This window comes from Talaromyces stipitatus, genomic scaffold, assembly GCF_000003125.1.
Source record: "Talaromyces stipitatus ATCC 10500 scf_1105507295527 genomic scaffold, whole genome shotgun sequence".
NCBI lineage: Eukaryota > Fungi > Ascomycota > Eurotiomycetes > Eurotiales > Trichocomaceae > Talaromyces > Talaromyces stipitatus.
The window spans coordinates 885,579-907,976 of record NW_002990114.1 but is presented as its reverse complement, the minus strand read 5'-3'; the positions used below and the strand labels follow the sequence as shown (position 1 = coordinate 907,976).

The 22,398-nt window shown below is 46.6% G+C and overlaps 6 protein-coding genes across 6 annotated transcripts, besides 1 other annotated feature; 3 read left to right on the top strand and 3 right to left on the bottom strand.

Moving 5' to 3' along the window:
• Window positions 1-447: 447 nt before the first annotated feature.
• On the top strand, window positions 448-1,501 carry TSTA_083720 (UPF0023 family protein; the record flags this gene model as incomplete). Its single annotated transcript, XM_002478058.1, has 2 exons — window positions 448-514; window positions 570-1,501. The coding sequence occupies 2 exons, from the start codon at window positions 448-450 to the stop codon at window positions 1,499-1,501; spliced, it is 999 nt and encodes a 332-aa protein (XP_002478103.1).
• Window positions 1,502-1,513: 12 nt separating this feature from the next.
• TSTA_083710 (disulfide oxidoreductase, putative) lies at window positions 1,514-2,976 on the bottom strand (the record flags this gene model as incomplete). The annotated part of the gene is made up of 2 exons (XM_002478057.1): window positions 1,514-1,532; window positions 1,727-2,976. The coding sequence occupies 2 exons, from the start codon at window positions 2,974-2,976 to the stop codon at window positions 1,514-1,516; spliced, it is 1,269 nt and encodes a 422-aa protein (XP_002478102.1).
• Window positions 2,977-3,517: 541 nt separating this feature from the next.
• TSTA_083700 (uncharacterized protein) lies at window positions 3,518-5,875 on the top strand (the record flags this gene model as incomplete). The annotated part of the gene is made up of 4 exons (XM_002478056.1): window positions 3,518-3,549; window positions 3,768-4,998; window positions 5,067-5,293; window positions 5,350-5,875. The coding sequence occupies 4 exons, from the start codon at window positions 3,518-3,520 to the stop codon at window positions 5,873-5,875; spliced, it is 2,016 nt and encodes a 671-aa protein (XP_002478101.1).
• A 1,530-nt stretch (window positions 5,876-7,405) lies between these two features.
• Window positions 7,406-8,080, bottom strand: TSTA_083690 (uncharacterized protein; the record flags this gene model as incomplete). Its single annotated transcript, XM_002478055.1, has 2 exons — window positions 7,406-7,692; window positions 7,750-8,080. The coding sequence occupies 2 exons, from the start codon at window positions 8,078-8,080 to the stop codon at window positions 7,406-7,408; spliced, it is 618 nt and encodes a 205-aa protein (XP_002478100.1).
• Window positions 8,081-9,963: 1,883 nt separating this feature from the next.
• Window positions 9,964-9,993: a microsatellite.
• A 1,030-nt stretch (window positions 9,994-11,023) lies between these two features.
• TSTA_083680 (GTPase activating protein (Evi5), putative) lies at window positions 11,024-13,839 on the bottom strand (the record flags this gene model as incomplete). The annotated part of the gene is made up of 3 exons (XM_002478054.1): window positions 11,024-12,698; window positions 12,750-13,342; window positions 13,402-13,839. The coding sequence occupies 3 exons, from the start codon at window positions 13,837-13,839 to the stop codon at window positions 11,024-11,026; spliced, it is 2,706 nt and encodes a 901-aa protein (XP_002478099.1).
• A 1,805-nt stretch (window positions 13,840-15,644) lies between these two features.
• Window positions 15,645-20,873, top strand: TSTA_083670 (DNA topoisomerase II; the record flags this gene model as incomplete). Its single annotated transcript, XM_002478053.1, has 4 exons — window positions 15,645-15,713; window positions 15,777-16,109; window positions 16,180-19,419; window positions 19,479-20,873. The coding sequence occupies 4 exons, from the start codon at window positions 15,645-15,647 to the stop codon at window positions 20,871-20,873; spliced, it is 5,037 nt and encodes a 1,678-aa protein (XP_002478098.1).
• Between the last annotated feature and the right edge of the window lie 1,525 nt (window positions 20,874-22,398).

Here is a 22,398-nt window from a genome sequence, read left to right as displayed (position 1 = left end):
AGCTTTCTGGGGGATCGGAACGAGATGAAATACGAAGATGTGAAGTTGAGGATGGATGGATGGATGACTGGGAGTACCTTGGTCTGACGAGATGTTCGGCGCTAAGCCGGACGTGGACAATACATCGAGGCAGCCAACCAAGACGGACGATGCTATCGTTGCTGCCCCGTTCTCCAGGCAACCTCGAATCCGCTTTAGGCAGGAGAGGGCTTGGCAGGGACCTGGCCAATGAGACTGCGGCACATGACTGCCGGTAAGGCACGTGAGCAGCAATATCTCGACACCTGGCTTTTAAGGCATAACTCATGGCGGCTTAACTTTCAGTCTTTCTGTCTACCCCACTGGCGTCATTTTTCAGATAAGATTTGCAGGGCCTCATACATACTGCTTTCAGATCCGGCGCTTGGAGCAATCGATATTGGTGTATGCAGATAGTTGATTCTCAAAATGCCTATTAATCAACCATCAAATCAGATCAAGTTCACAAATGTCTCCATCGTACGGTTGAAAAAAGGTATGTGAAGACCAGCGATCCTACAACAATGTCGCTCACTCTAGAATTTGTTTAGGAAAAAAGCGCTTCGAACTAGCATGCTATAAGAACAAGCTTCTAGAATACCGTTCCGGGGTCGAGAAGGATCTAGACAATGTCCTCCAAATCCATACCGTCTTCCTATCCGTGAACAAAGCCCAGACTGCTCCCTCAGCAGAATTAGCCAAAGCGTTTGGCGCCGGTGTCTCCCAAGATGAGATTATTCAGGAGATTTTACGCAAGGGAGAGGTTCAAGTAGGAGAACGCGAGCGCAAAGATATACTGGAACGGGTGCAGAAGGAAGTTGTGGATATTGTGTCCGGACGATTGGTCGACCCTACGACTAAACGAGTATATACCCCGACTATGATTGAGAAAGCTCTGGATCAGTTGAGTGCGGCAAGTGGACACCAACAACAGCAACAGAATGGAGAAGAGACGCCAGAACACGGTGCGACAACTGGAGAGCAACGGAAGCCGTTGTGGAAAGGCGTATCAGCGACCAAGTCAGCAAAGAGTCAAGCACTCGAGGCTATGAAAGCTCTCATTGCTTGGCAGCCCATTCCTGTGATGCGAGCCCGCATGCGTTTACGAGTAACCTGTCCTGTATCATTATTGAAACAGTCCGTCAAAGGTGCCTCGTCAGGTGCACCCAAGGAAGAATCTAAGCCATCCAAAGGCAACAATAAAAAGGGTCAAAAGGGCAAAGGCAAGAAACATCAAGATTCGGAAGACGAAGATGAAACCGAAGACCAGGAAGCCTCTCCAAAGGCACCTTCTAATGTGAAGGAGAAGATTCTGAGCTTTATTGAGTCTGTTGAGTCGCAAGAGATTGTGGGCGAAGAATGGGAAACCGTAGGCTTTGCCGAGCCTGGGGCTTTCAAAGGATTGAGTGAGTTTGTGACTAGTGAGACGCGTGGTCGTGGAAGGGTGGAGGTCCTCGACATGGCTGTGACGCATGAAGACTAGATTAGATCTTCCTTAACGAATTGCAAGTTGTCTGGCATATGGGCAAGTTATATGGGCAAGTTATACCCGCACGATTTACGAATGTATATATGTTTGATAAAAATTGGCTACCAGTTTTCATTCTTTCAGTTACCCAGCTAAAACCTGGAACTCTTCGATATGAATACAAGGATGTTAATAACCTTGAAATCAAACAACAAGCATGATCAGAACGGAGTCACTCACAGAGACTTGGTGAATTGTCTCCCATTCCACATAGGCGGCGTCATACCAAGCCAATAATCCCTCCCCTTGATCAACCATACAAAAAAGCTCGGTACTCTCCATCCAAGAGCCATGCCAACACCTTTCTTTCCAATAACCACCAACTGGGTAATAGTGGACTCTGGTTCATATACGCGATAAGCCGCTTCTCCATCTTTAACTTTGTCTTCTGCGGATAGTAGGCCTTGCTTCAGGTTCTCCCCAACCACCGGAGCCTGTTTCATGATAGCGTGGATTGCACGTGGTGTTGAGGAGCATACATGGCCAAGGGCATAGACTCGGGGGCCAGCACTTTCCACACGAAGCGATGAAGAATTGACATTCACATAACCTTCGTTGTCGAGTAGTTGACGGTGTAAGAAACCGGTATTTGGCGAAACACCGGTCGCTGGAATGTACAAGTCTGCTTGAAGAGTCTCGTCGTCACTCAGATGCACTACTACTGTATCAGTGAGCCGCTCAAGACTTTTGCCTGCAGTATCCACTGCATCAAAGTTGATCGAGATGACTTTCTCCACACTTTTGTCCTTGATAACGGATACCCCGAGCTTGGACAACTGAGCTTCAGCCTTTTGAGAAACTGAAAGAGGGAAATACGGAAGCAAGCGCCTGCTTCTCGTCACGAGAGTAATGGAAACATTTGGCTTTCCGCCTGCAGTACCATTCAGATATTGCCCTAATTCACCAGCTGTCTCTACACCGGTGGGTCCGCCTCCAGTAATGACGATACTCTTGGCAGATGACAGCTTCTTTCGAAATAAAGTCCAGGCTTCTATTGTATTCCGGTGATCCCCCCGAAGACCCATCAGCGGAGATTCTGCGGTTACTCCAGTGGCGATTATGAGAGCGTGATACTTGAGGTTGATATCAGCGGTCCCTTCGTTGGCCGGGATAATCGTGACTATACGCGCCAAATGATCAAGCTTAATCACAGTAGCATGGTATAGGGTTATGGAAGGACTGGTATATTGGTCGAACGCTTCAGTCAGGGGTACAAATAGTGACTTCTCCTTTGGAAAAGCGGTCTCAGAGACCAGGGCACGTGGAGAGGTTGGTCGACAGAAGAAATGAGAGGAACTGCTGACGAAGGCAACCCGATAGTCGTCTTTGTTTGGTAGAGTAGGAATGACATGTTTGAGGATGTAGTGTGCAGTTGAGATACCGGCGTAGGAACCTCCAAGGATCAAGATGGTCTTTGTGTTTGGTTCCATGTCGGTGATGTTAGGGTCTACCGGCCTCGTCCCGATTAGGCAATTTCCGAGGATAGGAATTTTTGCAAAGCAATTCGAGCTTCGAAGTGTTATACAGTCAATCAAGCAGGAGAAAACTTAAACTACACTTTATATTACTTAAATGGAATCGAGTACTCTTATTTATAGATCAATTTCTCGAAAATCTACTTGCAGCCGCGTCCTTGTCCCTCGTTGAAGCTATTTTGATCAATTGTCCCGACGGAAGCCAGACGTGTCCGATGGTCTGTGCATCACAACAAACTGGGTTTAGTAAGCTGAAATACTGACTGTTAATTGGCATATAAAGTACGCGCTAGGAAACAAAGATTTCCGACCCCCTTAAATTCATCCGAAGCGCTCAACTCCTTATTCACCTCTCCGAATAACAGTTGAATGATGATAGATTGGGTCTGTAGTATGTCTGACAGCTCGAGAATCCCATCTGCTACGTCGACTGCCGTTAGTTTTGATCCAATGTCTGGACTCACTGCCGTCCAGTGACACTAACTAGTCGTTCTTTATGAGCAGTGTGACCGATGTCATAGCAGGAAGGTAGGATCCCTGAAATTGAGCCTCCGAGATGATGTTTGTATATTGACTGAGATATTTACTTATGTAGGTAAAATGTGATAAACAAGATCCATGCAAAACCTGCGTTGCAGCCAATACCGTATGTAGTCGGTTACGACGACAGAGCATCCAACGGAGACCACGACCGCAAGTGATCATCTTAGAGCCCTGAATATACCTCGATCTGACTACATCTACAGGACCGAAAGGATTCGTTCCTTGACTTCGCGTGTGCATCAGCTTGAGAACACGCTTCATGATCTAGGACACAGTGACCTCGATGAGGAGTTACCTGAGGTCTCTAATCTCTCCGTACGGGGTTCGGTACGCCAGGCTGGTAAAGACGATGGATCTGAAGCTGTGGATAAGGGTGAAGGCACTACTCAACAGTCTCTTCAGAGTTCGTGGCGGCTTATGACTGACTTGGAATCACAAGCCTCACACTCCGCACGGCCAAGGTCTACCCCTTCGAGCACGACGCCCTCAGGGACGTCACAGGTCGGGATCTCCGCGGTGCAGCGAGAGGCTTTGAACAAAGTACTATCCGCGTTAGATGAATTCGGTAAAAGTCCATCTCTTCAAGATTGGAGCACTGCTAGCCGTAAACCATGGGATGACGAGGAGCTCGGCGACTACGACCTGACAGCAAGCGAGATAATCAATATCTTTGCTACACCAGATACGCCATTATCGGGCCTTAACTGGTCCAATACGAAGTTTGCATCGTATCCATCCACGGAACTGCTGGGCAAGACTTTGCTTGAGGGCAAAATTCAAGATGATCAAAAAACACTGCTATATAAAATCATTCTGAACTTTCAGGCTGGTATGATCCTTGCCCACCGAGAAAAGCACCTGAGACATAAATATACGGTGAAAGGTCATATTGAACATATCAGGGCGCAAAAGTTTCGTGATGTGCTATCGAAACTAGACCAGATTACTTTCCGAACTCCACCATCGTTACATCTGCTTCGGGCTCAATGTATAGGAGTAGTGATACTTCAGTATTTTGGGAATTTGCCAGAGGCATGGAGTATGATGGCTGCTGCCTCACGTACCTTTATTTCGTTGGGCTACGATCGAATAATTTACACCAAGAAAATTGCTACGACATCAGACTTTACGCAAGAAGATGTTGATGGATGCGTTGTATGGTGCTACCAGCTCGATCGATCGTTGAGTTTGCTCCTGCGACGGCAGCCACTGTTACCAAGAATGTCAACATCGCCGCAACTACGGGTTGTCGGGTCTGGTTTACCTGAAGGGGTGGGCTATCCACGGCGGGCTTTTATTCCAATGAATATACACTTTGCGCATATACAAGGGGAGATAGCGTTCTTGATGGACACTTCGAAAAACGCTGTTCAATGGAAAGATCTTGAATCACTGCGTGTAAAAATGAAAGCATTTTGGGAAAAATTTTGCGAGGTAAGAACCTCCGCGATCAAGGATGCAAATCGATGAAGGATACACGCTAATTACAGGGTTTCTGATAGTGGCAGGCAGAAGCTCCCAACAGCGTACGTGAGCAGCTTCGGCGTGATATCCGATATCTTGAGTTTAAATACCATGCCACAGAGACTCTCCTATTGCAGCTACCATCTGAGCTAGCCACGAGTAGCCAATTGCGAAAACAAGCGGTGGAGTTCGCTCGAAAGACTTTTCAGAGATTTGAGTATATGGTCCGAGACTGGGATAAGATTGAGATGATGGATTTGGGCTGGTTAGTTTTCTGTCCCATCGTAAGAAGGAGCGACTTATTGACAATGGCGCTTTCAGGGACCTCATGCTTTACTGCCTCTCTCCATTATGTGTGCTCACCTATGATATTATTAACACTCGCGACGATGAAGACCTTATGCTTGTATCGCACTACGGCAAGTTCATCTGTGACCGAATTTACGCAACCTCGACAAACAATCCCCTCGCTAAACGGATCAGCGATCTATTTATGGTGGTTTTGGGTATATGCGACACACTCAATGCATCCGCTTCTACAGGCGCTACTGAAACCACGGCAGCACAAGCGTACCCTACAAACCACACACCACGAAGGAAAAACTTTATGAACTTCGAGACCTTTTTTGGTACTAATGGTGCGGCAACGGACTCGTCGAGCAATGCTCACGGGACGAATCTGAGCGAGAATGGGGGTGGTGGCAGCACAATGGATGCAACTGGGGCCCGAGCTGGTAACGTTGAAAATCCGAAGGAGTCAGAAGAGCAGTTTTTGAAACTGCTTACATATAAGGTGAAGTTGGGTTGGAGTGGAGAGAGTCTTGTCTATGCACGTTCGTTATGGTAGTTGTCACTGCTATTTCTCATAGGAGAGTTTATCCTTTGCTGTTATCTGGATAGGCACCGTGCGTAAAGTGTTCAGAGTTGATTATCATAAATAGAAAACCCCATTCTACCTGAAACTGACCACTTTACTCAGCTTCGGGATGATATACCACGCAGTTATCAGAATGGAATATTGCACGTCAGAAGAGTGGTGGCCACGTGCTTCACCAAGCCCTATCCGGCCGGCATATACATAGAAATCTAACGTCGCGTTTCCACATTCCCAACCACCGATCCCAGCCTCCAACAGTACAGTAAATACCAAAGATCTGGCCCATACGTAGTACGCATCATCAGATCGTATTGTATATGTGCACATTCTCTCGGATTTACCGGCTTCGTGGTTTGCCACATACTCGGTCGTCATTTACGACATCAATCGACTCAGATCCGTATCCATGATATGAGATCATTTCGAGAAGGACCATAACCACACTCTCTTCACTACGTATATAAATCTCGTTGGTTATCAGTCGCTAAGACATCATCGACGAGGGCCGTTCTTTCATTATTGTCAGACATCAGCACGAAAATGACATCAGTCAAGGTGTGAAGCTATCCAAAAACAATCGAGACAGCTGAACGGAATTACATCACCGCGTAATATATTCTGAATAGCCGTGTATCGTTTCTCGTATGTATCGTTCGTATTGATACTTGTGCCGAATGCCGAGTTGACTCAACGGAGTTTTACTCATCTGTCAATCCTTTGATTCATTCAGTGTGAGTCTGACTGTACTGAATGAATATCGATTTACCGATTTCTCTAGACTTGAAATCATATCTTTAAAGACATAACTTATGTCCATTCTATCAATCCATATCAAATCCGATCCTAACCGATCAATCCAAACCCTAGCTTAACTCTCCCGTGTACTCCGTACATTCGTAACTTAATTTATCTTGAGTCGATCCACCTAGGACTAGCTGCAGCTATAATACAACTGTGATAAAATCGCTCATCTAACAGACTTTCCCTTTAAGAGTTTAGAGATAGCGCCAAACAGCCTAAACACCCTGCACCAAGTCGCTGAATTGGTTTAGTTTCATTAAACTGGTTCATGTACGGCATGGACTGTTGGCTTGCAGGGTTAGTCGCTTATCGCGGAATTAGTGTTGATTTCGAGCCACGACGAGATCCTTTTTTCTTTCTTTGATATTGAATTAGATTGCATTCGTTACTGCATGTACAGGAACAAGTACCGAAGTCATAGCAAAGATCTATCAATCTAATTTGCAATGAGTTTAGAAAAGTTCAGACAGCCTCTCCCGTGTAAAGAATCAAAACGCCGCGCTAAATCCATGCTCTTTCCCTTGGGCTCGTGTAATATGCAAGTTCGTAAGTCAGACAATGTAGGAAACGCCTTGAATCCTATGCAGTTGTGTCATGTCAGATCACTGAAATGGGCGTATGTCAAGTGGTTGTAGATGAAGTCGGTAGTAGAATGAGATTCGTGTCATGTCATGTCAATCGATTATAGGGAGAAGGCCGTTACGACACAATGCTAACGGCATTCAATGCTATGGTCAATTCGCTCGGATCAAACGGCAGACGCTTTTCCGGTGCCGATATACGACGAGGTATAGGATCCATCCACGTAAATGTATCCTTCAAAGAACCAAGCGCATCTCGCTTGGTCACAGGCCAGTCCCAGCTTTCTTTTAATGTTAATGAAGACGAATAGCAACTGGAGCCGACGGCCGTGGATTGATCAGAGTTGGTATCGAATGATCCCGAGAGCGCTACTGAGTGATGCGTAAGGGTAATCGAATCTGAACCTGAAAACGAAGAATTAGCCTATGCACAATGCCATACAGACAGTAAAAAAAACATACCGATAATCTGAATCTGTTGTGCCCGGACTACTTCCGGTTCAGATTCCGACACGTCATCCAGCGTGGATTCATCACTCTCACTCTCATGAGGTCGATCCGGCAGACTCGTACAGGGCGATAGATCTAGCTCGAAAGAACGCGGCCGATCAGCAGTGGCCGCCTCGAAGTTCCAATCGTACAACTTTCGTCTATGTTCCGGATCAACAGGCCCACGATACTTGGAGCGCGGACATTCCCCTCGACGGTAGTATTCGATCTTTGGCTTGCCGTTGTTCTTGTCCTTGTCTGAATTGCGTCGGAAGGCTTTTTTGACTTTTTCACGGAACGTCATTTTGAATGAGAGCAATATATGTGTAGTCCCTCTATTCTATATTGGTTCGCTTGGTTCGAAGATGCGTCTACAGCGGGTAGTAACAACTGATGGCGGCTGGATTGAACGCGAGCGAGCCTTGTATGGGTGTCGACCGTGGTACCATTGTATGCTGTAGACGTAGTAAAGACCGAAGGAGTGAAGATGTCGAAAGCATAGAATCAGATATGTAGCAGAAGGAGAAAAGAAACGGATAGGGAAGGAGGGGGAAGCGGGAGTAAATAATGGTACCTATCAAAGATTAACATTACTATCTGCGATGGCGAAACGCCATGAACCAACCATTCCAGTACGTACTACGTATGTAGTCGCTGGATTTGGTGCTGCTTTCGAAGCGGCGATGCCGCCGGAACCATGGCCAATTCATGTATTGGTATTACGCACAATACGGCTAATAACAGTCTTATGTACGCCCTACATACAGCATACATACACATGTAACAGTGCCATTCGCCGCCGACTGGAATGAAGATTTTTCTTGCATCTGCTCTAATCTCGTCTATATGATCGTATTAATTGACTGCTACTCTGGATTCCTCGAAGTATTCGGTTACGAATGTATCCCACTTTTCATCTCACTTGGCCGTCTGTGTTATCGCATCGCCAAATTCTACCTTTTCCCAACGATCCTCTAATCCCAGCCAGTAATTCATGTGGATCAAGTGGACCAGGGTAAATTTCAAAAGGGTCTCACCGGACTGTCTGTCTTACACAAGTCGTACAGCTAGCTTAATTCTCCATGGGGGAGAGAAAAAGAAAAGAACTGAAAAATGGAGAAGCCAAAGGATTCAAGATTTCGTACAGTCGGAGGAGTGAGGAGCAGATACGTAATTACACATCGTGAATTGATCTGGATTGACTCCCTACCTACACAGAAGAGTAGCTGAGCCTTTTATTAACATTTTGTCGCATCGCGCGGCTACAGCAGTTACAGTAAAGGTACGCTGTATTTTAACAGAATTTTTAAGATTAACGAATTTGTATCCATGGTACGATTGATTCATTGCTGCCACCACCACCACCAAGGAGATAAGTTCCGAATATCCCATCACACTGCACAGATTTCCAATGATTCAGTTCTATCTCTTCAATCTGCGATAACTCCGTACTCCTTGCACCAACTCTAGATACACAACTCACGATATCTTCCGGGATAGAGTCGGTCCATTGGCGTCATGATTGGCCACGTCTTGCCTCCACTCGGCAATTTTATTCCGATCTATCCTCTACTACGCTGTAGGATATGACTACGTAAATAGCCGAGTGCCAGAGAATAAAAGGCAGAGATTGGTATTGTCTGCCGCTGATTGGACATGTAATTCTGCAATACAACAGCCAGCCATCTCGCGTACAGCCGTCAACAAGGTCAAGCATCGTGGCCCGAGCACCTTGCAGGGTTCTTTGCAGCATCTAACTAACCAATCGAGATATGCACGCACGCGACATCGATACGGAGTACTACTTACTTCGTAGATAGTTACACACATAGCGAGTAGAATCATGATACTTTCGGTGTCTTGGAATTGCATCGCCAAGTCACGGTGGTTCCGAACATGTATGATCTATGCAAGGGGCAGGGTTTAGCCCTAACTCCGTCTCTCCATCGCCGTGTCTACATGGAAGGCTGGCTCAAGAGAAGACAAGCTTTACTACAAGCTGATCATGAGGCATTTATTCTTTCTAGAATATCCAGCTCGTACGCTTAACCCCGGTTAGTACGTGCGTACAAAATAAATATAGCCACTGATTATGTCCGAACCTGACAGGATCCGCAGCCTTCCATGCCTGCACTCCACGTCACACCGCGTTTCTGATTCCAACTGCTTTGAATAATACATCTCTCATTTCTTTTCTTTTCTTATCTTTTTCTTTTCGATTTCTACTGGAAAATCCCTCGTATTTGCCTCACGCGACTCGCTTTCGATTCTATTTTTTACTTGATTGGACTTCATCGAAACTAAATTTCCCCGTATTTTCGCTTGTTTAGTGTGCTGTATATAGATCCGGGGTTATGCAACTACGCGTGTATTCAGAGTAGGTCCATGCGATCTAGCATGCGTAGCAATACTACTGGAATAGTTGCATAGAGTTCAAGCAACCGCCAGGGCCGCCAAATGCGCTTGCTACTTTTTACTCTTTGTGTATTGCAGATTGGTTCGTGGAGAGTCTCGACACGTCTATGGGCTTTATGCAGTACATCTAGGAAAGGATATAGTTACTATAGGGAGTCAATCGTTCTAGAACGAACTGGCCTGGGTTCAATGCAATACCCTTGAAAGGTGTCACGGACTCATTCCAACGGTGGGTTTATTCTACTACCTGGGTGTTGAGTGTCACTCAGAGCTACCAATACTAGTTACCAAATTCCCTAAAAGGTATGTACCTGCTAAGCTGATTGAGTGAAGTCGGTGAGGCATTTTCTCCTGTGGCCGCAGTGTGGGATATTGCCACCGACAAATGGACATGGATGTGGATATAGATGACAAGCATGCCCGACCTCGAGCCTATACGTACCATTCGACTGAAAGCTTTTAATGCTGGTAAACAGGATCGAGTCACTTCATGCAGTATGTTGATCTGCTCTAAACCAGGAAGGTCGATTCCATCCTTGAACCTTTCGGTCAAGAGGTCTCGTGTCTCCTGTCCTGTCAGTCAAAACGGATATTCAGCTTTTGCTGTGTTACCTGGCAAAATTAAGTCTTTGAGACCTTGGAAAGTAATCAATATGTGCAATTAGGTCTTGACAAAGGTATATCCAAATATATCATATGTACAGCGCATATTCTCCAGACTCATGGTCCAAAATCACCAGAGGTAACTGCAAGGTATCATAAAAAAAAATTACTCCAAGAATAAATCTCAAGAGACAAGACAAGTCATTATACATATATATACGCCAAGTGATCACTTCTCCGTTACACCGGCTGTTGACGCACTTCTTCTCCCCCAGCCAAAAAATCCACCCCCGGTTGGGGCCGCCTTGACTGTTTCGGGCATTAATTTGGTAGCTGTTGCTGAAAAATTCAGCTCCCCAGTCGACGTCTTGACTCGAGAGTGTCCATTCATCAACCTCCGAAGAGAGTCCAGCTTGGCTTTCACCTCTTCTAATTCTTGCTTGGCTACTGCTTCTGCCGTCTTGGCAGTGACAAGCTCTAGTAATAGCGAGTCCTCTGATCCGGACGTAGTAGACGCCCTATTATCGGGTTCTATCGTTGATCCGACCAGACTTTGTACGCCCAAGCTGCTAGACCGTTTGGGGAATCTTGTCGTTTCTGTTTTTGAATTGGTCCGCCCTAGTTTGAATTCACGTAGACCACTAGATGGAGTAGGCCATGATTCATTTTCACTAGTCGTGCCCGAGCTGTCTTGGCTACTGTGGTCGCCAGATGTGCTTTTGCGTGAACGAAGATCTTGAACTACTCGTTCCAATCTTTGTTTCTCCCGGTATCCATCCTGAATGCGTGATCGGGCTTCCCGCAATTCCTCTTTCAAACGAGAATTTTCGTGTTCGTGCTCGTCAAGTTGTCTACTAAGATCAATGCATCGAGCCACTTCCATCTCATGCTTTTCTTTCCATCTGCCCACCTCGTCTCTGAGCTGATGTTTCGTCTGTAAGATCGAGTCTCGTTTGCTAGCTGTCGAGAACCGCTCCTCAGCTTTGCTAACAAGCTCTTCGGCATCCTCCGTCGTCTCTGATTGCTTGAGATGGTTTAACAACGCTCTCGAGATCTCTCGGTCTTCCTCTCGTTCTTCTCGTTCTCGCTGCAAATCTCTAACCAGATCTGCTTGTTCACGCTGCATGTCGCTCAAAGCTGTAAGAAGGTCTTCAATTTGGCTATGCAAGTCTCGATCTCTATGTGATATCGCCGACTTTGCACGCACTTTCTGATCTCCGCCTATAGAAACTTCTGTAGGAGCAGTGCTGGCGTCGGAAACGGACGTCTCCATCGAGTTCAATGTGGATGCCATACTCTGCTTGGACGGCGAGCGTCTAATTGTACTTTCGGGCCGTCCAGATGGGAGATTCAGTGATTTGTGTGAGCCAGCCCACAGTCGACCGAGAAACCGAGAAGCTGTAGCTTGCATCTGAGGGAACGAGATTCCCGTTGGCACACCCTGAGATTGGCTATAGCTTGCCTCTAAGGCTCGGAGACTTTCTCTAGAGACAAGAGGCGTCAAAGAAACAAAGTCATTGACCAGGTCATCAGCATTGAACGCATAGGTATCCCATAAGCTTCGAGACAATAGGAACTGCAACACATCCTCGAACTCGGTAAACCCCATGATCTTCTTTTCATTACGCTGCATGAGTGACAGTGCAACTCTCATCAATGTCTCGGAAGCTCCTTCCAATAGCAGCACATCGTATATACGAAGCAGCATCGGTAGTGGGCATGTGACTGCGAAGAATGAAAGGAACCATTGCGAGACATAGATCGGCTCGATGTTCAGAGACTGAAGGTGGGCGAACAACGCTGGTAGATGGCGCGAGAGGAGGTTCTGGAATTGGTAGATGCGCAAATGTAGACCTGAAAGGTCCGGTAAGAAGCATGAGCGCAAGTCGTAGTGTTCCATGAGCCTATCACAGATTAGCAAATGTTGATTCCTGCGGGGGGCAAAATTGACAAACCTAATCAGGACGCAAAAAGACTCTGCATCCGTCATGTGCATCAACAGAGGGCCAACCACAAATCCAAGTCCTTGGCAGTACCCTATCTTCGTATCGTACAGACTGAAGCATTTCAGAACTCTACCCAACATCTGTTGGCCTTCCCCATTAGGATCACGAAACATCTCGACATTCGGAAAGCTGCGACCAATATCCTTGCCGATCAGACCTTCGTAGGGGCTCGTTTCACCACATAACCGTCCAAACTCTTCGATCAATAGTGTATCCCTAGCTCCAGCAATACTAGGCCAGACTACTCCACGTAGTGGCGGAGGAACTCCAGCGCGAATCTTGTGCGATGTTAATGTAGGCAATCTTTGCGCCGTCGAAGGGTAATCGGCGACCAAAGCAGCCCAGAATTCAAGCTCAGTCATGGGTGGCGGCTGTAATTGAGAGTACCGCAGAGATGCTCGTGGGTCATTGACGAGTCTTCTCAATTGCTGAATTGAAGGTGGGCGGGATTGTCGTTGGGCTTTCTTTGCAAGCCCTGATTTCGGATTCGTGGCAAGAGCATTATTCTCTTGCTCTAGACGGGCCAGTAACAACGCCGTGGACTATTAAAGTGAGAGTCAGTTTCTTCCTATCATAAAACATAGATGCGAACAATGCAAACCTCATCTGTCCCTTGTGTCCGCGGTTGTTGCTCCTCCGATTTATCCAATTTTTCCCAGTCGACTTCTCCGGCGCTTTCCGTAGAGGATGACGATTCATATCCTTCTTGTGTATTTGGCGCTGCTTCAATCGATGTAGTCGACTGACGTTTCATCTCTCTGGGTGCAGATGATGTCTCGTCCGCCTTACCAGCAAGCTCGCTCTTTGGTGTCAGATCCACTTCTCTTGCATTTTCCATGATAGAAGCTTCGTCCGCCCTCTCGTCGACCGGTGTTGTAGGACTATTGAACTCGATAGATGTGCCTTCGAAAAACGATTGTCGATCTGATAGCGGCACCGTTACCATTGAATCTGTTGTCACTGGAGAGATAAGCTCCTCTGCCAGCGAGGGCGAGGATACATCCTCGGGATGCACAATTACACTCGACGGAATGCTCATATTCGACGGAATCTGGAATATAGACAGTGTAAAGGAATGGAATCGCTGCAAAAAGCTGAATGTGCGTTGTGTCTCACGGCGTTAACAATGTGTATTGTCAAGGTTGACAAAAGGAGTAAAGTATACAACGCCGAGTACTCAAACAATTCGTTCAGTTGCCGCCTGCGACATCTGACTGCATTCCGAAGGACCGTAGTGAGGAAATCCTTGAAGTGAATCATTCAATGACTGACCACACAATCATAATCACAAAAGGCAAAAGCGAGGGAGAAGGGAATAAGGGATGGTCGTTTCATCCTTCTTTTTGGCGATATTTAGCTAAGGCGTTAGTCAATAAGAGGAAACCGCGCTAATGGGCTCCGCGTCACGATTGGTTGGCGAATAGGAGTCCACGCAGGTACCAATTCTGGGTCGCTCCTTCCCAAGTTCGGCTGAGCCGGCGGGCGGCGCTTGCCCCTCTTTACGCCTTCCTTGCCAGTCACTCCCTCCACCCCCTGAATGACTTGGCTCTCTCCTACTCTTACTGACGATGAACATCGAAGCAGGAGATACCACCGTGTTCAGTGTTGGAATACACTGCTGCGCCGTCAGCATTAGCCTGTTAGGTGCCATCGCGTTTAGCAAGCACCACGGGCTAGCCCCTTGGCGCCCCTCTAGTGGCTCCCTAGTGCATTTGACCGACACTTGAGATCCGCTTTCTAGATGCTGACTTTGAGCAGGTTACAACATGACCGACGACCAGTCAAGGGATGATTCTATGAATAAGAGGCATGGAATACAAGATGGTTCATGATTTGGATTCTAGCCAGATCTCATCCTCAGTGGGCACCAATATATATCGGATAAGAGGTTTATATTACGTGGAGAGTGCTATCATAGAGCTTCGATAAGGTGCACATAGGAGTATTCAACGGACAACAAACTCAAGGACATGTCGAAGACACATAACTAAATATACATCTAGTCGATATCTGATGGACGCTATCGTAGGGTTCCTAGTACACATAATGCCAGATCCCGTCGTAGCCATACACATCATTCTCATGGGCTTGACTACCCAGGTGGATGACTCAAGCCCATCACTGTAGATGACGCAAAACTGAGTCTGAGGTGACTTTGGCCGAGAGCGTAGTGGCGTACAAAGATTTTTTTTTCACGAAGTCGGTCTTTTTGGTTGTCCTGTATGACGAAGCAGTCTTGAACCGGTAGATGTTGCAAAGTGATACATCGCGGGTGATATATATCTCTCCTTGCACGTGCCTCCGCTAGCTCGTGAATTTGACTCACATACACATCTGATTGAAGAAGATACCTGTCGAGTTAGCGCAGTGTCTCCAGTAGAAATGATAAAGTATCGTCCACTACCGACCGAAAATATCCAAGAATGATGAACAACTATTCAGCTCGTGAAGGGAAGACTCGATATCGGAGGCTCTGAGAAAGTGGAGTAGTGGGACAACAAGCCTCGTGCTTATTGGCTGGGGCTGATTTGTTTTGGCATTTCAGTTTTGGGACTAGCGTCGGCCTCATGTGCCACTGGAACAAGTTATTTCCGAGTCGCTAATCTCAAAAAAGGAAGCCGCGACTGCAATTTCAGCGTGTTTTCCACGTCAACAGAGCACATGGTATGCCACTTTCTTTGAACGACATCCTCCCCATACCATGGGCATTCACTTCTTTTCCCCTCGCATCTACTTCTGAAATCACATCTACTCCTGAAACAGTCATTCGCTTTGGTATCTCCTTGTTTTTCCCCTACTGTGAATCCTCGTTGAAAACGCGGCCAGGGCAGGCCACTCGACAAGATGGATTCATTCTTGGACGACTCTTTCAACGAAGATGAAGTCTCTGACTTCGTACCTGATGAGGCTCCAGTAAGTAAACCGTACACTCGAAGTGCGATCATTGTAACGGCATTAACTAACTTCTGTCATCAGAAGCCGAAGGCTAAGGCGAAAGCAGCTGCCAAACCCAAGAAATTAACACAAACCACTCTCAAAACAAAGCCAGCGGCCAAGGCTACGAAGAAAAAGGCAAAGGCCGATTTTGAGGACGAAGCATCAGATCGCGACGACATCGACGACTTCATAGACTCGGTCATGTCCACGACACCTCCCAATAAACCGAAGCCAAAGAAAGCACCGACCAAAAAGGCCGGCTCCAAACCATTGGCAAATGTGGCTAATGAGTCCTTCGGCGGTGACGGTGCCGATGACTTGGATGCATCTGAGGCTCCTACACAGACAGGTGCCGCCGATAAATATCAGAAGGTAAGTTGACTTCCAGCTTGCATGGCATTTAATGCATTGTCGGGATTAGTGAGCTAACGTTTATATGCAGCTCACCCAACTAGAACACATCATCAAACGTCCCGACACATATATCGGTTCAATTGAAAAGACCACGCAACAGATGTGGGTTTACGATTCTGCGACCGAGTCGATGGAGTTCCGAGAAGTCACTTACGTTCCTGGTTTGTACAAAATCTTCGACGAAATCGTTGTCAATGCCGCCGATAATAAGCAGAATGACGAGAATATGGATGAGATACGAATTACCGTTGATCGGGAATCTGGTGTGATCAGCGTCTGGAACAATGGACGTGGTATCCCCATAGAGGTTCACTCCAAAGAGCAAATCTTCGTCCCTGAGCTCATTTTTGGTCACCTTTTAACCTCCTCGAATTATGACGACGGACAGATGAAAGTGACAGGTGGTCGTAATGGTTTCGGTGCCAAGTTATGTAACGTCTTCTCGACGGAATTCACCATTGAAACCTGTGATTCGCGTCAAGGCAAGAAGTATCAGCAGACATGGACGGAAAACATGAGCAAAATGGGTAAAGCCAAGATAACGGCCTCTAAAGTCGATGATTACACGAAAGTCACCTTCAAACCTGATTACAAAAAGTTTGGCATGGAAGGGATGGATGACGACTTCGAAGCCCTTGTGAAGCGCCGTGTTTACGACTTGGCTGGAACAGCCAAAGTTGCAGTCAAGTTGAACGGCAGTCGCATTCCAATTCGCAACTTTAAGAAATACATGGAAATGTACACCAAGGCTATCAAAAAAGAGCGTGGCGAAGAAGCAACAAATGATAAGAGCGAGATAGTTACCGCCAGTCCTGATCCTCGATGGGAGGTCGGGTTCACGGTATCAGATGGATCGTTCCAGCAAGTATCATTTGTCAACTCTATTGCGACTACTTCTGGTGGTACCCATGTGAACTATATCGCTGATCAGATCTGCAATCGACTTGCAGAGGCCGTGAAGAAGAAGAACAAGCAAGGCGCTACTCTGAAAGCCTCACAGATTCGCAACCATATCTTTATTTTCGTGAACGCCCTGATTGTGAATCCTGCTTTTACATCCCAGACCAAGGAACAACTGACTACTAAACCTAGTCAATTCGGCAGCAAGTGCATCTTGGACGAGGATTTTTACAAGAAAGTCTTGAAGACTGAGGTGATGACAAACATCCTTCATTTTGCTGAGAAGAAAGCGGATCAGATACTTAAAAAGACTGATGGAGGACGTCGGTCACGGATGAATAACCCGAAACTCACTGATGCCAACAAAGCTGGTACCAAGGATGGTCATCATTGTACTCTGATCTTGACCGAAGGTGACTCGGCCAAAGGCCTAGCAATGGCTGGTCGTGCTGTTGTTGGTCCTGACCTGTTCGGTGTTTTCCCTCTTCGCGGAAAGCTCCTCAATGTTCGCGACGCATCAATTGACCAAATTTCTAAGAACGCGGAAATTCAAAATATCAAGAGTTTCATAGGCCTACAGCACAAGAAAGAATATACCGACACTAGGGGTCTCCGTTACGGTCATCTCATGATCATGACTGATCAGGATCATGACGGTAGCCACATCAAGGGTCTATTGATCAACTTTCTTCAAGTGCAATTCCCTAGCTTGCTCAAGATCCCCGAGTTCTTGATCGAATTCATTACTCCAATCGTCAAAGTGTGGAAGGGCGACCCCAAAAATCCTACTAAGTCGAAATCCTTTTTCACCATGCCCGAATATGAACAATGGAAGGAAGAACATAAGTACGATCGTACTTGGCAACACAAATATTACAAGGGTTTGGGTACTAGTACCACAGAGGATGCTCAAATTTACTTTAGAGATCTAGACCGCCATTTGAAGGAGTTCCACACAATGCAGGATCACGAAGCTCAGCTTATAGACCTGGCTTTCTCCAAAAAGAAGGCAGACGAGCGAAAGGAATGGCTTCGGCAGTACAAGCCAGGCACTTTCCTGGATCATTCCACCAAGCAGATTACATACACAGACTTTATCAACAAAGAGCTGATCCTCTTCAGTATGGCCGACAATCAGCGATCTATCCCTTCAGTTGTGGATGGTCTCAAGCCTGGTCAGCGCAAAGTCTTGTACACCTGCTTCAAACGAAACGTCAAGAAGGATATGAAGGTTGTTGAGTTGGCAGGTCACGTTTCTGGTATGACCGCTTATCAACATGGTGATACATCATTGCAACAGACGATTGTTGGCCTAGCTCAGACATTCGTTGGATCTAACAACTTGAATTGTTTGGAGCCCAGTGGTAACTTCGGTAGTCGTCTCCAAGGTGGTGCCGATTGTGCTAGTGCTCGTTACATTTACACTCGCCTGTCACCATTTGCACGACGTGTCTTCCACCAAGCCGATGAGCCGCTTCTCACTTACAATGAGGATGACGGAGAAAAGATTGAACCAGAGCTCTATGTTCCTGTGGTTCCTTTGATCCTGATCAATGGTGCTGACGGTATTGGTACTGGATGGAGTTCGTCTATTCCCAACTATAACCCTGAGGAAGTTGTCGCCAACCTCAAGCGCATGATGGATGGAGAAGAACCCGAACCCATGCAGCCTTGGTTCCGTGGCTTCAAGGGTGAAGTCACTCAGCAGGGTCCTGATCGATACAAGTTTAGTGGTCTGATCAAGGAAGTGAGCGATAAGGAGGTGGAAATTACTGAACTCCCCATTCGCACTTGGACTCAGGACTTCAAAGACAAGCTGGAGGATATCATCAAAGCCGAAAAGACACCGTCGTTCATCAAGGACTACAAGGATTACAACACCCACACCAAGGTCCATTTTGTGATCCAGATGGATGAAAAGCACCTGAAAGCTGCAGTATCGGAAGGCCTGGAAGAAAAGTTCAAGCTTTCAAGGACCATTGCAACTAGCAACTTGGTGGCATTTGATCCAGAAGGTCGCATTACCAAGTACGCGACAGTCAGCGACATTTTGAAGGAGTTTTACGCTGTACGCCTTAAATACTACGAAAGACGCAAGCAACACCAGCTATCAGAACTACAGAAGGAATTGGACAAGTTTACAAACCAAGCACGTTTCGTGCAAATGATTATTGACGGAAAGCTTGTCATTTCTAAGAAGAAGAAGCCTGTCCTCATTGCTGAATTGAAGGAGAAAGGATTCAAGCCTTTTCCTAAAGTCTCCGAAGCTGTTAAAGCCGGTGAGACTGAACAAGTTGTGGAAGAGGACGAAAGTTCTGAAGAAGCAAATGTTGAGGTGGCTTCGAATGCCTACGATTATTTGCTCGGGGTACGTGAATCAAATTCGAAGATTGTGGATGTAATATAACTGACGATTATCTTTTATAGATGGCTATCTGGTCTTTGACGCAGGAGCGTGTCGAAAAGCTTCTCCGCCAGATTGGGGAGAAAGAGACTGAAATTGATGAACTGATCAAGCTTAGCAAGGAAGACATATGGCGTCGCGATCTTGACGATTTTATCAACGAATGGCGCTTCCAACTCGAAGAAGAGCAGCGCCGTGAACGTAAAGTAGCAGGCATGGGTCGGCGCCAATCGTCTAAGCTGATGACTGCGGCCTCCAAGGGTCCAGGCAGGAAGCGCAAGAATGACGACGATGATGACGACTATGCTGCTCCAAAGAGTAAGAAGGTTGCGACAAGCAAGAAGGCTGAGGCAAAGGGAGGCCTAATGAGTTACTTGAAGACCTCTCCCAAGCCTAAGAAGACAGCTCAACAGGGTGGCGCTGACGACGATATGGATCTCGACGATGACTTTGAAGCAGAAGTTCTTCCTAAGAAGAGCCGTGCAGCCGCAAAACCTAAAGCTGCACCGAAGGAAGAAGAAGAAGATGACGATGATTCTGACATTGAAATCATTCCCAAGAAGAGCCGCGCAGCTTCAAAGCCTCCAGCGCCTCCGAAAGAGGGGGAAAACGACGACGATGATGATGATTTGATTGAGGTGACAGCTGCAAAGACTGCATCCAAACCTACTTCAAAGCCCGCCGCAAAATCAGCAGCAGCAAAGGAAACAAAGGGTCGTCCCACAGCCAAGAAACCGGTTAAATACACGGTGTCGAGCGATTCAGAAAGCGAATTTGGAGATGACCTCTTGGATGACGTGAGCAGAATGGTGAAAGGAATTGGAGATTCCAACGGAAAAGCTATGATCTCAGAGTTTTCTAAACCTGGAACGAGTGCAGCTCTGAAGAAGTCTGGTGCCAGGGCTTCTAAGATCAGCAGCGAATTCGATCCTGATGAGACGGATTACAGCAAGCTTGTCCCACAGCAGTCACCTCGTCGCTCACTCCTTGTCAAACAAAAGGAGAAAGTGATAGATGATGACGATGCTGATGAGTCTCCTAAACCAGCCGCGAAAGCAAAGCCCGCAGCGAAGCCCAAGCCAGCTGCAACCACTACGGGAGTGAAGTCTCGCGGAGGCCCTAAGAAGGATCCTGCTGCTGTTCCTGCTACTAAGAAGGCCCAACCCGCTGCTAAGGGAAGGGGCAAGAAGAAAGTTGTGGAAGACCTATCTGATGATGATATCGACGCCATGGCAAATGATATCCTTGATTCCGATGGCGGAGCTGATTTGGACGACGAACCAGTCAAGGCTCGTCCATCACGCCGAGCTGCTACTACCAAGACTAAGAAGTATGTGATCGACGATGATAGTGAGATGGATGACCCTGCCGATGAGGATTCGGCGGATGCTTTTGATGACGATGATGATTCCGAGTGATAAATGCAAGTGACCTGACTCTGTATTTATTTCCGTAGCATTCGTTACTCGCTTTTCAGTTCGCATTATTCTCATATGTATCTAGGGTGGAGAAAACGGTCTTCTTTAATGACAGGGGCATACCCCCATTCTTTTACAAGGAACTGAGGGCGCGGATAGGGATCGGTGAGCAAAGTTACAATAGTATTTGTTTTTCTTGCAGTAACATGGCTTCTCGTACGACGATTCTCTTGGATTGTTTATGGATAGTCAAGACTATATATCATGAGATTCGAGTAACTTGCGCTACACCACCAGTAAATGATACACACGTCTAAATTAAGAGGTACACAAGGGCCACCATTGGAACATGATCAATCAAATACCTTGATTTCTACTATCTAGAGGTCTGTAGAAGGTACCACAGCGGTACGCCAGTGACAAATCTGGATGGCTTATCATGTGAGGCAGTATGGTATTACCTGAAGTACTGACCAGGTACTAGGAACTCCAAGGTTCTACCGAGGTGATTCCTCACCTGGTGACGGGATAAGGAGTGATACGGTCAGTGGCATGATGAGAATAGTAAAGACCGCCATCCTGGGATCTGGCGGATATAGTACAACCAAGCAAGCGAATCAAACAACCTCTCTCTTTCTATCTTTCTTCTTTTCATCTTCGCCCCTTTGCTTCTTCAGTCTTCCAGAATGTCTGCCTCAAAAGAGAAGCAAAAGAAGCTCGGAAGAATTCATTTCTTGAGTTGCACCAAACTTCGTCTTTCCGGGTTACCACGTTGCTTTTTTGGTGGTTGACGGCTAGATGCGCCAGGACGAAAGAAAGAGATGAGACATTTTGAAGGGCAAGAAAAAGAGAGCATTGACAATCTGACACCAAGTGGTCAGACCATGCCCAGGCCCCAATAGTTGGGTAACTCATCGGTTTGTGTCACAGTACTTTGCGCGGTTAGGGCTTAGGTAAACGGAGGGAATAGAGCTTTTGGGAAGCTGTCGCCGGTTGTTGGGTGACCGTTTTTTTTCTCTTTTTTTTTTTCGTTCTCTTGCTGCTCACCCTCCCCACAATTTTTCCTGGTGGATATCACATGATATGACATGCTTCTCTCTCTCTATTTTTTGTCCATCTTCCTTTCTGGGATGTTTACATCCGGACCAATATGCTAGTTAAATCGTTCCGATCTGGTTCCAAGGGGTTTTTTGGGGATGGACCCTAGACGAAACTGAAAGGGCTCCATCAATAACTTCCTGCAGCTTGCCGGCTTGATAGTTGCATTACGTCCACTTGTTGTGCCTCATAAACTTCTTTTTTCCCTTCTTGGTCCAGGCTGTGGGATCTGGTTTTTTGGTCTCTTCTCTGTAGTCCCAAAAGGATCTGATGATGGATACATATATAAGCAAAACATTTGGATCGGAATTTCAATTTGTGGTTTTGGTTAGCGTCAAAAAAGACCCAAGAAAAGAAACCAGAACGCGTCGAGGAAGAGGGAGATTCGGTGAGATCCATGTTCCAATTGGAAACGAGTGTTGAGTTG